This window comes from Canis lupus, chromosome 5 (genome assembly GCF_003254725.2).
Source record: "Canis lupus dingo isolate Sandy chromosome 5, ASM325472v2, whole genome shotgun sequence".
Lineage (NCBI taxonomy): Eukaryota > Metazoa > Chordata > Mammalia > Carnivora > Canidae > Canis > Canis lupus.
In genome coordinates this window covers 75,845,865-75,859,848 of record NC_064247.1, presented here as the reverse complement: position 1 = coordinate 75,859,848, position 13,984 = coordinate 75,845,865, and the positions used below count along the sequence as shown (strand labels likewise).

Sequence of the window (13,984 nt, the reverse complement as noted above, 5' to 3'; positions counted from 1 at the left end):
GCCACGCCCCGTCCCCCTCTTCCGCCTGACCTCAAACCATTGGCTGACCCTAGCACCGGCTCCGCCCCCTCTCCCGGGATCCTCCAATTGGACACCGCACCTCCCCAAACAGGCACGCCCCCTCCACTTCCGTCATTCGGCCAGAGTAACCCACGCTCCCCGCAGCTGCAGGCACACGCCCCTTGCCGCAAGCTCTACTGGGAGTTGTAGTCCCAGGGTGAGCCGCGCGTGGGTAACTCACCGAGACCCTGACAGCGCGGGTTCGGCGAGGGGCGGCGGACGTCGTCCTCCCTGTCTCCCGGCCGGTGTGCCCCGCGAGGCCCAGGCGGTCTACCGGAGCCCAGCATTCGCGCCATCCCCAGGTTTACCTCATCCCCTGAGGCCTGCCATAAAGGCATCGCATCGATAGGTTTGAAGGTGTGATTTATTGTTTCATGCATTGCAGCAGCGCCCACCAAAGTGACCTCGAACCCCCGGGGGTCTCCGAAAGCGAAACTTCACATAATCTTTACTAAGGCTGTTATTTGCCTTTTACACTTCCTTTCTCTCACCAGGGTACAATGGTTTTTCCAGAGGCTACGTGGTATATAGTAATGAAATGAACGTCAGAAGCAGATGTGAGAATCCAGTGGCTTTCTATTAAGCCAGACATTGAAGAGATTAGCCACTCTTTCTACTAAAATGTTTTCGTTTTACGAAATATACGGATTTTTGAACTTAGAAAATGTGTTATTAATACTAATGTGCATTAATATTAAAGTGAGATCACGAAAAAAATGTTTTTTAAATTCTCGGTTTTGATTTCTAATAGTTATGGAATGCCTGGATGCTCAGTAGTTAGGCGTGGGACTCTTTATCTAAGCTTAGATCTTGATCTCAGAGTCCTGAGTTTAAAACCCTCGCTGGGCTCCCTGCTGTGCATGGAGCCTACTTAAAATAATGATAATAATAATAATTCCTAATGGTTACTATCAGTAGATACAGCCCACATAAAAGTTTGGTGGGGAAAAAAAAAAAAAACAACAACAAAAAAAAGTTTGGTGGGGAAGGTCCTTAATAATATTTAAGAATGTGAAGGGATCCTGAGATCAAAAAGTTTGAGAAGCACTGTGCTAGCATGGTAAGTGGTGATTAAGTTCTCTTCTTGTGTCCCACCCTCTCAAATCCTAGCTTACTTGGCTTAGCTTTAATTTCTTTATGGAAAGAAGAAATGACCTACTTTGTTAGTTTGGTTCTTGTAAGGAGTTAAGCACAGAGCCGGGAATGTAGTCAATACTCTTACGGTTGTTAATATTACCACTGTTTCTATATACAAGTCCTTGCGTGAATAAAGGTGAGAAGGATTACCTTCCCTCCTGGAGTCTTGCATTTAATGGGGAAAGACAGACATATCAACAAATTAGGGTGACCAAGTTGCCTAGGAAACCCTTCGGTCCAGATAAAGTGGGACAGTTGGTAACAGTACAACAGATATACACTTGAGAGAATGAATTGGGTTTTATAAAAGACTTGCAAGCAACGTGCCAAGAAAGGACAGCCTAAATAAGAAACCCAACGTGGCATCCTGAACAAGTTGACATTGAAGCTTTCCAGTATACTAGCATTTCCGTAGGATACACTGTCAAGAAAAAGTATTTCAGCATCAAAAGTGAACAAAGACCCTTATGTGTGAAGAGGGGAGATGTGTTCCAAAGATAAAGCAGTTCCCCCCCAAAATTGTCACAGAGCTGTGCTTCTTCCTTTTCCTGCAGAATACACACCACAATTTGTAATGCATTATTTGTTTGTTTGCTTAATATTTTCAAGCTTTGGGAGGATAGGGAGCAGATCGGTTTTGTTCAGCCTTGCATGGTGGCTACACACCAAGGCATTCCATATATTTGTCCAGTTAATGAATGGAAAAAGAGTGGAATCTAGGGCAAAAGGATGCCTTCTGTGAAACCAAAAGTAATTTCTAAAACCATTCAAGGTCTTTACTTGTAACTCTTTACACCCACAAGGGGATACAGAACCACCACGCATTCTCCTTAAAACCCTCCACCAATTAGTTATTCTCACACACTGCAGTTCTTTATAAACTCCTCCAGCCCTGGCCTTCACTGTCCTGTAGTGGCATTTCTTCTTGCCTCCCCATTTCCTCCTTGTTGTCTATGGAAAAGGCCAAAGGCTGCTCTGGAGAGAAGGGCTCAGCTCAGCAGGCCAAGTTCAAGGCCAGAGAGAAGGAAAGATAAAGAATACTCTCTATGCACATTCAGGCTGTCACATGGGAATAAATGAATTCATTCATCTAACATGTCATATTCCTATTGTTTATTTGCCTACAGCCTTGGCTGTAATAGGTGCTCAATAAATATCTGCTAAGTGACTAACAAATAATCAAGTATGGCTATAACTTAGGGTATCTGACAGGATGTAGCAGGCTGTACAGCTAAAAAAGTTGGAACCTGCTAGTAGGAAGGACCCTGCCTTGGCATTTGAGTTTTATTTTGGAGATAGAGACAGAGATACAGGTATTTCAAAGCTCCCTGTCTATATATAGGTTGGTAATCTGTTCCCCACTAGAAACAGAACTAGAACAGGTAGGATTGCCCTCACCTGAGCATTTCTGTAACCCTCCCCCACTGCCACCTCTTTAGTTCGTATTTGTCTGGTTCTCAAAATCTGCTTGTCATGGTTCGTAGGGACAGAAAGTACTTTGGGTTTCAAGTCCTTGGTGCCCTCTATTCTCTCAATGTTTTCTCTCTTAGATGTGAAAAGGGCCCGGGTAGAATTTTTGAGAGAGGGAGCATGAGTACCTTTCATACTGCCCCCTGGGGCCCTTCCTTTTTCTATCTCCCACCCACACTGTCATCACAAAAGAGTGGGGACTCTGGACCTAAATCTAGAGCTCTCTAGCTGCTACTTGATTGCTGTGTGCCTCTGAGATCCACATATGAATGTCCTGTCAATCAGAGACTGGAGACCGTTGGGGGTCCCTTGTCAAGTGGATCTCAACTTGCTGGCCAGGCCACAGGACTCTTATTGCCAAGCAAGTTCTTTTCAGAAGGTCACTCACCAGCCATACCACAGGAAGACAGGATATGTGGTCAACCCAGAAATCCAGGGCTTTGTCTGGCTGTTATCAGTAACTACCCTTGCAAATTTAAACTCCGATCCTTTATCTTTCTAGTCCCTCACTTCCGCTTCTGTAGAACGTAGAGTTAGCCAACCCCTCAGTCTCTTTACATCTGGGAATCTTGGAATCCTGCCCTGAGCCCCACTACTAATTTTCCTCTCCATCAATCAACAAATATTTGTGGACATGCATACATGCTCATGCTCCTTGCTTTGTGCGTTTGGTTGCCCATTGCCCTGATTTCTTTAAGGTTTCTCTTTTTAAGCAAAATAATAAAAATGTATAGAGATCTGAGAAATCTGGGAGAAAGTTTCTAACTGGGAGACACTTATTCACCCCCAGAGGAGGTGCTGGGGGATCACTCCAAAGCCATGGCTCATGGAGACAGAGAGGAAGGAGGCCACAGATTTCCCAAGGTTTCTCAGGAGCAGGCCCCAGCAAGCTGTTTCCCTCATTTTCTGAACCTTTCAGGAACCTCCTAGACATATATTCTTTCAGAGATGTTTGAAACTGGGGCTTTGCAGCATTGTAATGCACTGGCATTCACAGGCTTTGGCAACACCAATTTTATCAGCCCTTTCTCCTGACACTTCTGGTAGGTGGGTCAGTGGCTTATTAACCCTGTTTCACAGCTAAAAGACAGCCAGGAAGCAGTTCACCCAGGGTCAGTGAGAGCAGGAAGATAAAAAATAATAATAATAAAACAGAGTCTTAAATCTATAGCTGAGGCCATTTCTGCCTCTGATCTCCTTGCATTGAGAGCATCCAAAATGACTTGACACCTCCCCAGATCCATTAACTTTAAACCAAAAATCCACAGGAGAAACTCTCAGCAAAACCCATACTGGATCTCAACGCAATGAATGACAAAATGAAACTAATCGGAGGCTGCAGGTCTCCGTGGATGCCTGTTGCTATGCCATGAGTCACTCTCCCTAAGATGTCAAGGGTAGAGTCAAGCTACTGAAAGAAGAACTTTACCTATTCTGTATTTTAATATTTTAATTTCAAAGGAAATTTGTTCTTTAATAAGTGCACAAGGAGATAACAAGGGCATTGCCTGAGATAGGCTGCCAGTCAGAGTCCCACAGGGTACCTAAGCCTGGTGTCATCACACTGCAGAGAGCAGAGGCTTCACCTGCAGTTCAGGCTCTCAGCTGTTCCTTGGAGCCAGATGTGAGAAAGGATGGCCTACCATAATCAGTAGACTGGAATATAAACCTTAAAGGTAAATTCTTAATTTACAAAAAGAAATAGAGCCGTTAAGCAGATTAACTCTTTTTTTTACTCCATTGGTGAGCATACAGAGAAAATGAGCTTGTCATCCAAAGAGTTGTTGATGAGCATGTTCACTATAAAGCTTAGAAGTCCAGCTCTACCCCTACTAGCCAGGTGATCTTAATGCCCACGTATAGACTTTATCTCTCTGTCCCCCTCAATTTACATGGCTCCAACACTAAAATCCAAAAAAGTATATAATGGGCAGCCCGGGTGGCTCAGCGGTTTAGCGCCTGCCTTCAGCCTGGGACGTGATCCTGGAGTTACATGTAGGGTTCCCCGCGTGGAGCCTGCTTCTCCCTCTGCTTGTGTCTCTGCCTCTCTCTCTCTCTCTCTCTCTCTGTGTGTGTGTGTGTGTGTTTCTCATGAATAAATAAATAAAATCTAAAAAAAAAAGCATATAATGAAACAAAATATTTGTCATCCATCCTGTCACCCAGCAGTTTAGTTCCCACTGCCCACCCCCAGGGGGGACTACATCATATTGTTTCATGTTTCTATCCAGGGACTTTATCAATATAGAAGCTAAGGAAAATAAAGATCTTTATTTGGGGAGGGCACAAGTTTCTTAATTTTTCAAGTGTTGACCTCTTTAATGCTCATTAATCATTAGCCATTTTTATTTTTACTGATAATAATGTTGATAAATCTTCCCAGAGCTCCATATCTCCTCAGGATATGGTCCGTGCCCCCTACCGGCTCCCAGGACCCTCAGGCTTGCCCCTAAGGACCAGCTTTTTATTTTTTATTTTATTTTTTATTTTTTTAAGGACCAGCTTTATCTTGGGTTCCCACTTCCTCTTCTATCAACTCTTCTGTAGCTTTTGTTCCTTGAAGATGCCATGTTCTCTAGGCCTTCAAACATGCTAGGAACATGGTTGGAACATGCTTGTCTTCCTAAAGTGCAGTTCTCCCCCTGAGACTCCATTCCCTGGTTGGTCACCAGCTCATGTTTTAGGCCTTGGCTTAGAATCATTATGTTTGTGTGACGCCTGGGTGGCTCAGTGGTTGAGCGGCTGCCTTTGGTTCAGATGGTGATCCAGGGTCCTGGGATTGAGTCCTGCATCAGGCTCCCTGCTCAGCTTAAAGCCTGCTTCTCCCTCTGCCTATGCCTCTGCCTCTCTCTCTCTCTGTGTCTCTTATAAATAAATAATCTAAAAAGAAAACCAAAAATGAATCACTGTGTTTGTGCCTGTCTCCTTCCATCAGTACCATGCTTTTTCAACTCTCATGGCACTTCACCATTCACGCAGTCATTCATAGAGAGTGCTATCTACATGCCAGGCACTGTTCTAGGCCCATCTGTCACACCATACACTGTCACTGCTTACTTCACTACTTTGTATGGCATTGCACTGTCATTCACATACCATCAAGTTTACCCTGTTAAGTGTGTAATTCAGCAGTATTTAGTATATTCACAAGGTAGTATAAATATCACCATTATTTTTAAAAATATTTTATTTGAGGGAGGAAGAGAGAGAGAGAGCACAAGTGGCAGAGGTTGGGGGGAGGGCAGAGGCAGAGGGAAAAGCAGAATCTCTGACAATGCAGGGCTTGATCCCAGGACCCCAGGACCCCAGGATAGGACCCTAGTGCCACAACCTAAGCTGAAGGCAGATGCTGAACCAACTGAGTTACCCAGGCACCCTCACCTTTTTTTTTTTTTTTTTAAAGCAGGTTCCATATCCAGTGTGGAGTCCAATGCAAGGCTTAAACTCACAATCATGAGATCAAGACCTGAGCTGAGATTGAGTCAGATTCTTTTTTTTTTTTTTCCGAGTCGGATTCTTAACTGAGCCGTTAGGTGCCCCAATAATCACCATTATTTAATATAGAACATTTTCATCACTCTAAAAGGAAACCAACCCATTGGCAGTCATTCTCCATTCTTGCCTCCCCCTCAACTCCGGCAACCACTAACCTCCTTTTTTGTCTTGGTGGACTTGACTGTTCCAGAAATTTGATATAAATGGAATCACACAATACATAGTCTTTTAGGATTAGCTTCTCTTACTTAGTGTAATGTTTTCAAGGTTCATCCATGTTGTAACACATATTAGCACAGAATAATACTCCACTGTATAGGTACACCACATTTGCTTTATCCATTCATTGGATGATGATGACAGTTGGGTTGCTTCTATTAGCCATTTTGCATAATGCCACTATGAACATTCACATACAAGATTTTCTGTCCATATATGTTTTCATTTCTTTTGGAAATATAGGAGTAGAACTGCTGGGTCATAGGATAACTCTTTGCTTAATCTTTTTGAGGAATTGCTGGACTATTTTCCAAAGCAGCTGTACTATTTTCCATCTCTACCAGCCAGGTATGAGAGTTCCAATGGCTGCACATCTCACTGACACTTGCATTTGTCCTCTTTGACTGTAGCCATCATAGTCGGCATGAAGTGGCTCTTCTGAAGCTTTGTGAGAACCAGGACTCTGTGACAGATCAGCTCTTCTTTTTTCTTGGGGGGGGGGGGGGGCTTCTTTTACTCTCTCTCTCTATACCTTGTTTTGACTCCTCGATGTGGAAAGGACGTTCAGAGCAAGGAAGTCAGACCAGGGACTGGGTGATGCTCATAGCCAGCCACCACCCAGCACTTGAAAAAATAGTTGAATGAATGAGTGGATGGACGGACACGAATTTGGGAGAAAGGCATATTGCAAAGTGCAGACTTGTCCGACAAATACTTGTTGAGTACCTACTGTGTCCCACTATGGTGCATGTTGGAATAAGAGGTAAACGAAAACGGGGATTCGCCCTGGACTAGGGAGTTTCTAAGATCGCCAGTTGTAGTTGTGTCTACATCTCCGCACTTTCTATCACACGCCTCATGATTTTTCAGGATCCCATTTTAGCTAAGGACTCTACCCTTAGGAAGGAAGGGTAGATCTACTCAGCAACATCCGGGGTCACAAGTGCCCCAGGGCGCTGCGTACCCCCCAAACCAGCTAAGAATCCCCCAAACGCCAGGCTTCCTGAGCTTAGGGGTTCCTGGTTGGGAAAGCTCCGCGAGAACGGACAGCACGTCCACCAGAGGGTGCTGTGGGGGCAAATTCGTGCGGGGAGGGAGGCTTGACCGGTGACCCTCAGAGCCAGGTAGGCGTCCCGAGCAATTTTCATTCTTCCCTGCGGTTCCTTCCCAGCGCTTTGAACCGTGTCCGCCCCTCCTCCCGTAGGTGGTTCCCCCTCAACAATCAGCCATCTGGGGGGCCGTAACGAGTGCTGGCCTTGAAAAGCCGCCTGGCTCCTGCTCCCGACGGCCGGCGGCTCGGGCCACGCGGGTCACAGGCCGGTCGCGGGGGGGGCGGGCGGGCGGGCGGGCGCGGGGACCTCCCGGCGTCAGGGCCCGGCGCCGCAGGGGCCGCGAAGGGGTTAACCCGGCGGGGGGGAGGGGAGGGGGCGCGGGCCGCGCCTGCGCTCTGCCGCCCTCCATTGTCTCCACGGCGGCGAGGAGCGCCGGCGAGCGCAGCCCGGGACCGAGCGGGGCGGAGCGGCTGGCGGGGCCGACGGCGGCTGGAGCGAGAGCGCGACGCGACGCGCCCGCGGCTTCCCGAGCTCCGCCTGGCCGCCCAGCGCCGCAGCCCGCCCGCGGCCTGGAGGGGTCCGGGCCGGCGTCCATGGTCGCGGCGTCCTGAGGCGGGGGCGGCGCGCGGCGCCCCCAGCCCTCCTCCGCCTCCCCCTGTCCGGCGGGCGGCCTCCTCCGGCGCCTCCCTGCGCCCGCCCGCCGCCTCCCTCCTCCTTCCCTGCGGCTCCCCGGGCTTTCGGGAGCCCGGGGGCGGCCTGTGGCGCGCCGAGCCCGCTCCGGACTGCGCCTCTTTGGACCTTGAGGGGAAACATGCGTTTGGCTTGGATCGTTTTGAATTCTTAGTTTGGGATCCCCGCCCGCCTGCCTCTTCCGCCCCGCGGGGGTTTCTTTTCTTTTTTCTTTTTTTCTTTTTTCCCCCGTGTTTCCCCCCCCCCCCCTCCCGGTCTCCTTTTTGACTCCCTCCCCCTTTATGCTCGCCCAGCCCTGCCCCCGCTGCTGAGAAGTGGGGGAGGGTCTCGGCCTCCAGGTTCCCGCCCCACCGGGGCCCGGGCGAGCATGGGGGGCAAGCAGAGCACGGCGGCCCGCTCCCGGGGCCCCTTTCCGGGGGTCTCCACCGATGACAGCGCCGTGCCCCCGCCGGGAGGGGCGCCCCACTTTGGGCACTACCGGGCGGGCGGCGGGGCCATGGGGCTGCGCAGCCGCTCGGTCAGCTCGGTGGCGGGCATGGGCATGGACCCCAGCACGGCCGGGGGGGTGCCCTTTGGCCTCTACACCCCCGCCTCCCGGGGCACCGGCGACTCGGAGAGGGCGCCCGGCGGCGGAGGGTCTGCGTCCGACTCCACCTATGCCCATGGCAATGGTTACCAGGAGACCGGCGGCGGTCACCATAGAGACGGGATGCTGTACCTGGGCTCCCGAGCCTCGCTGGCGGATGCTCTACCTCTGCACATCGCACCCAGGTGGTTCAGCTCGCACAGTGGTGAGTCCGCGGGCGGTGGAGGCCTCGGAGGGTGGAGTGCAAGGGAGGGCGCGCCGGGGCGCCCCAAACCTTCGCGCGCTTGCGAACATTTGGATGTGGAGTGCGCGACCTGGGTCTGTCTGCCTTTCCTTTGGTTCCTGGGGGATGAATGGGCTGTCTACCCTGTAGAGAAGAGGCTTCCTGCGAGGCTGCGGAGCCGGGCGTTCTAGGACTCCAGGCGTCGGTTCACTTGTGGATGAGCAGAGCGAAACCTGCCCATTGAAGTCCCATTTATCAGGCATCGCCGGCCTCAGAGAGGAGGTCTCCTCTGGGTTAGAGCAAGTCGGCCTTGATGCTTCCTTTCTGTCACTGCAGCATTGTGCCTGCCTAACCGTTAACAGAGAGAGGGATCCAGTTTGACCAAGCAGTTGTCTCCCAAACAAAAGAGTGTGAAAAGAAAGAAAATTGGGGCCAAGTGTTGGATGGATTAGGGCTCGCACTTTTGCTGGGAGGAGGGGTTGCCCAGTTTTGCCACCCTGCTGGAGATGTGTTTGAATTGTTTAAAATGGAGCAGCCGGAAGGTTGCTGCCATAGACAGGTGTGGCCTGCCGAACGGAGGGCCTAGCCAGGGAGCCTCCCTCTGAGGCTTTGCAGGACCAGGGCTCTGGTGGCGGGTGCTGCATGCAGTAGGTTTGGCTCCATGACTCTCACATCCCTCCATCTTTTTTCTTCCCCTCCATGCTAAGTGCTGGGTCTTCCTCCTAATCTGTGTCTTTTTTGTAATGGGAGGTGGGACTTTATTGCCTGGCTCCTGGTACATAACAGGGGGAAGAAGATTCAAAGAATCCGGATGCATTCATTTTGTGAACTTCTGATGACAGGCCAGCAAAAAGCTGGAGGAGGATTTCCCAGGCCCCGACTGGCAGGGCAGAAAAGGCACTGGCAGGAGCTTTTGGAGGAAAACAGGTCTGTCTGCTCAGCTAACCTGAGAAGCCAGGTTAGGCTTCTAGAAAATTGGTCAAAAGGGGTGTGGGGCCACTATTTGTTAATTGGCAAGTTGGAGTGAAGAAGTTAGCATATTCAGACTTCTTTGGGAGAGTTAAGAAGATCTAGATATTGTGTAGAAAGAAGAAAGGTTGCCTTATGGAGGATGTATTTGTTGGATCACTGTTCTGGCTATTGTGAAATAGGGTAGACTTTTTGAATCTTTTTTTTTTTCTTTTTTTTTTAAATTTCTGGAAATGGTCTGGTTTTTGTTTCGATTCTATAAACTTTAATTTGTGAAATAAATTTTTGAGGGGGAAATAGTGACTAATTTGGGGTAACACTTGAAAGTGGATTTTGAATCGCTAAAGTGGTATTTTATTTTATTTTAATTATTTTTAAGATTTTATTTATTCATTTACGAGAGACACACAGAAAGAGAGGCAGAGACGCAGGCAGAGGGAGAAGCGGGCTCCCTGCAGGAAGCCCAAAGCGGGACTCGATCCCGGGATACCGGGATCGTGCTCCGAGCCAAAGGCAGATGCTCAACCACTGAGCCACCTGGGTGTCCCTAAAGTGGTGTTTTTAATTCCAAAACAGATCTCTAGATATCATCGGAGCTTCCTTGATCTGCATCAGTCTTTGCCCTAAATGAGATGCAAGGTGTGGCTGCTTTGGGCACTTTTAGACATTTGATCATTTTTAGACATCTTGAAATTAAAAATCTTACTCATAAAATTTGGTCCAGAAAATACAGCTAGCTGTATTTGTGAGATGACTATGATTAACATTTATTTATTTATTTATTTATGTTTAAGATTTTATTTATTTATTCATGACAGACACAGAACGAGAGAGAGAGAGAGAGAGAGAGAGAGGCAGAGACACAGGCAGAGGGAGAAACAGGCTCCATTCTGGGAGCCCGACGTTGGACTTGATCCCAGGTCTCCAGGATCACACCCTGGGCCCAAAGGCAGCGCTAAACCGCTGAGCTACCTGGGCTGCCCTGTGATTAACTTTTTTTTTTTTTTTAATTTTTATTTATTTATGATAGTCACACAGAGAGAGAGAGAGAGAGAGGCAGAGACATAGGCAGAGGGAGAAGCAGGCTCCATGCACTGGGAGCCCGACGTGGGATTCGATCCCGGGTCTCCAGGATCGCGCCCTGGGCCAAAGGCAGGCGCCAAACCGCTGCGCCACCCAGGGATCCCTGTGATTAACTTTTTAAAAGAACTGTCATTAGTATCTGATTTTAAACTGAAAAGCAGTATAAGACTCAAAAATAACAGAATTTTGTGTGTTGCAAAACACGTAATCTTATAGATGCCAATCTGGGGAATGAGTTCCCATTTTGCTAAAATTTCTTATCCGTCTCTTACTAGAAACTTCTTTTTCCTTATTCCACCTGGTACCAGGTTCCATGTTAGAGTTATGAGCTTACAGTTGGATTCCAAAATTTCAAACTCCTCAGCTGTGAAACCTGAATTTAATTTTTTTTCCTCCAGCTGTGGTGAGGGTGGGAAGAGCCACCAAACCATGAGAATACAGGAAAAGCTGGGGCATGTTAATCCCTCTGGGGTTAATATTAAAGTGTGTGTGAGGCTACTCCTAGTATTTGGGGGAATACATTCTTTTTTCAGATTTTATGTATATAACATATAAAAGTAATCTTTATACCCAATGTGGGGCTTCAGCTCACAACCCCCAGATCAAGAGTCTCATGCTGTACTGACTGAGCCAGCCAGGCCCCTCAGTAATAAATTCGCCATAAGACCATCCTGTCTTTTTGTAAGACTTGGAGCATACCTGGCCCTGCCCACTACATGCCTCCACAAAATTTCCAAGTGTTCTTGAGCAGGATACCACCCTGATAGGCAACTACTGCTTTAGTGATTCATTTAGGGATTCATTCCTTTTATTTTTTTTTTAATGGGATTCATTCTTTTATTCAAATAAAGTAATTCATTTTTCCTCTGCAGTTCATTTAAGATGAACCTTCATATTTCTACTCTTCTATGCTGGTGGTTCTCTCTTACTTTCCGGAACAGGCCACAGAATCTTCCTTCCAGGACATCCCTTTCCTCTCTTGTTTATTGCTGTAAGAAGAGAAACTTGTTTCTATTTTGGAGCTTTTGAGTGAGGTCCAAGCAGTTTTTGCTCTTGTGTCGTAAGAGTGGAAGGATAAGGACTTTGGTGCACAATTGACTAGATGCCTAGAAGTTGGTGTGATGCTGTTGCTTCTGTTTTTAAGGTGCTTTTGGGCACCGAAGACAGTTGTCATGGAAATAAGTGTTGAGGGGAGCGGGGGGTGGGGGGGTGGGGGGGTTCATTGTGCATGAAGCTTCCTCAAAGGAAGGGAGCAGATGTTGTGCCCTGAGGTAGAATACTGGGGTCTCAGGCCCTCCTCAGAGTAGCTGTGACCTTAGGCAAGACACATCACCTCTCTTGAGCCTCATCTTTGTTATTTTTTAAATAGATTTGGTAGTCTTTGGCAGCCAGTCTCTGAAGGTTTTCCCTCAAATCCCATAAGGTTACATAGCCATCCCATTTGTCGTCTTTCCATTCCTACACTTCCCCAGGTTGTGACCCTTGCACACCCTGGTCCCTATAATTGGAATGCTTTCCATTCCATTCTGTATATGGATAGCTCTTTCTGATCCCTCACAGCTCAAATTTAAATTTCTCCTTAGAGACCACTCTTAAAAATTGCCTCCTTCCTATTAATCTCTCCAGTCACTCACCTTTTATTGTAACAGCACTTTACACCCTTTATCCATTTACCTTTTCTAATCTAAGCTGCTCTCTGTTGTCACTAAGCCATCAACTGAGGTTTGTAGAAGGTAACTTTTGGTAAAACTGAACATGCTAGCAGGACATTGACTGGATTTTAAGCTCCATGAGATCAGGACTGTACCTCTTGCTCGCTATCTTATCTTTTGCAGTGTGCATGCCTGGCACAGATATTTGTCTAGTGAATGAATTCGAGTGCCTCATGTCTGTCATCTTATTTCATCATCACTATAACTCTGTGAGGTAGACGTTTTCATCCCCATTTTACAGGTGAGGAAACGGAGATGAAGGGCGAGGCAAGGAGCAGACACAGGGTCAGGTAGCGAAGAGGTGGCCGAGCTGGAATTGGAATGTGGGTCTGCCAGTGTCAGAACCTGGGCTCCTGACCATTTATACTGCACTGCCTCTCACCCTGAAACCAAAGGAAGCTGGCTCGTGTCCTGGAAATCATGTTGGCCGGCGAGCCAGAGGGCTAGGCTCATCTACTGGTTGGGCTACCAAATAACAGCCTGACTTGTGACCTTAGGCTCATGAGTCATTTAGCCTCACAGTCCCTGTTTTCTCACCTGTAAGATGGAGATAATGCCTGTCTTGCTCACCTTTCAGAGTCATCCTGAGGGTCTCATGAGCTAGTGTTGACATAAGCCAAATAGCCTACATAATGGAAAGGGGTATTCCTGTAGGGGACTTCTCTGACAGTCTGTGCCTTCTTTCCCCTCTGCAGAATTTGCTGGGCAGGGAGATTGAGAACTGTGTGAACTGTTTCCCCAAAATGGAAGCTAGTGCTCTCTACTGAAACCTGACCTACATTGACAGGCTGTTGAAAATAACGAATGCCATTGAGAAGGGTGAGAGTTAGTGTCTCTTCCTTTCCACATTAAAATGTCAAGTTTGCTATAAAGTGTTTAACCTCCACATGGTTTGGCCAGTGTTCTGGAGGGTCTGGTCATTCTTTTGTAGTAGTCTTATTATCTTAGAACGTGGATTTCTAGATGTGGAAGTGGAAACATAGAGCATTTACTATGTTGGAAGGAAGAGTTTGCCTTTTCTGAGTCCTGCTATGAAGTGTCCAGTCATTGAGGGTTTCACTCTAGCTTCTTAGTCACAGGTATGTATGCATGTGTATATTCAGAAAAATCTAAACTTCTCTGTTGTTACCAGGCCATCAATGGGGGCTGATAGAAGGTAACTTTTGCTAAGACTTTGAACATGCTAGCAGGACATCTCATGGATTCTATTTGCTGCCATTGTAGGGTTCTCAAGTGATTTGTCTCTTCTTAAATAATTAAACAAAGTCGCCAACTCCATTGGAATGGA

General features: G+C 47.6%; 1 protein-coding gene across 7 annotated transcripts in view; it reads left to right on the top strand.

The window, feature by feature from the left end:
• Positions 1 to 8,163: 8,163 nt before the first annotated feature.
• ZNRF1 (zinc and ring finger 1) overlaps positions 8,164 to 13,984 on the top strand; it is a 103,891-nt gene continuing 98,070 nt past the window's right edge. For 2 of the 7 annotated variants that reach the window (XM_049109615.1, XM_049109614.1), the window contains exon 1: positions 8,164 to 8,914. In XM_049109615.1, the coding sequence (XP_048965572.1) occupies positions 8,491 to 8,914 (424 nt within the window). In that variant the 5' untranslated portion in view covers positions 8,164 to 8,490. The remainder of the gene's footprint in view (positions 8,915 to 13,984) is intronic. The other 5 variants (XM_049109613.1, XM_025426837.3, XM_049109612.1 and 2 more) reach the window with 5 other exon arrangements.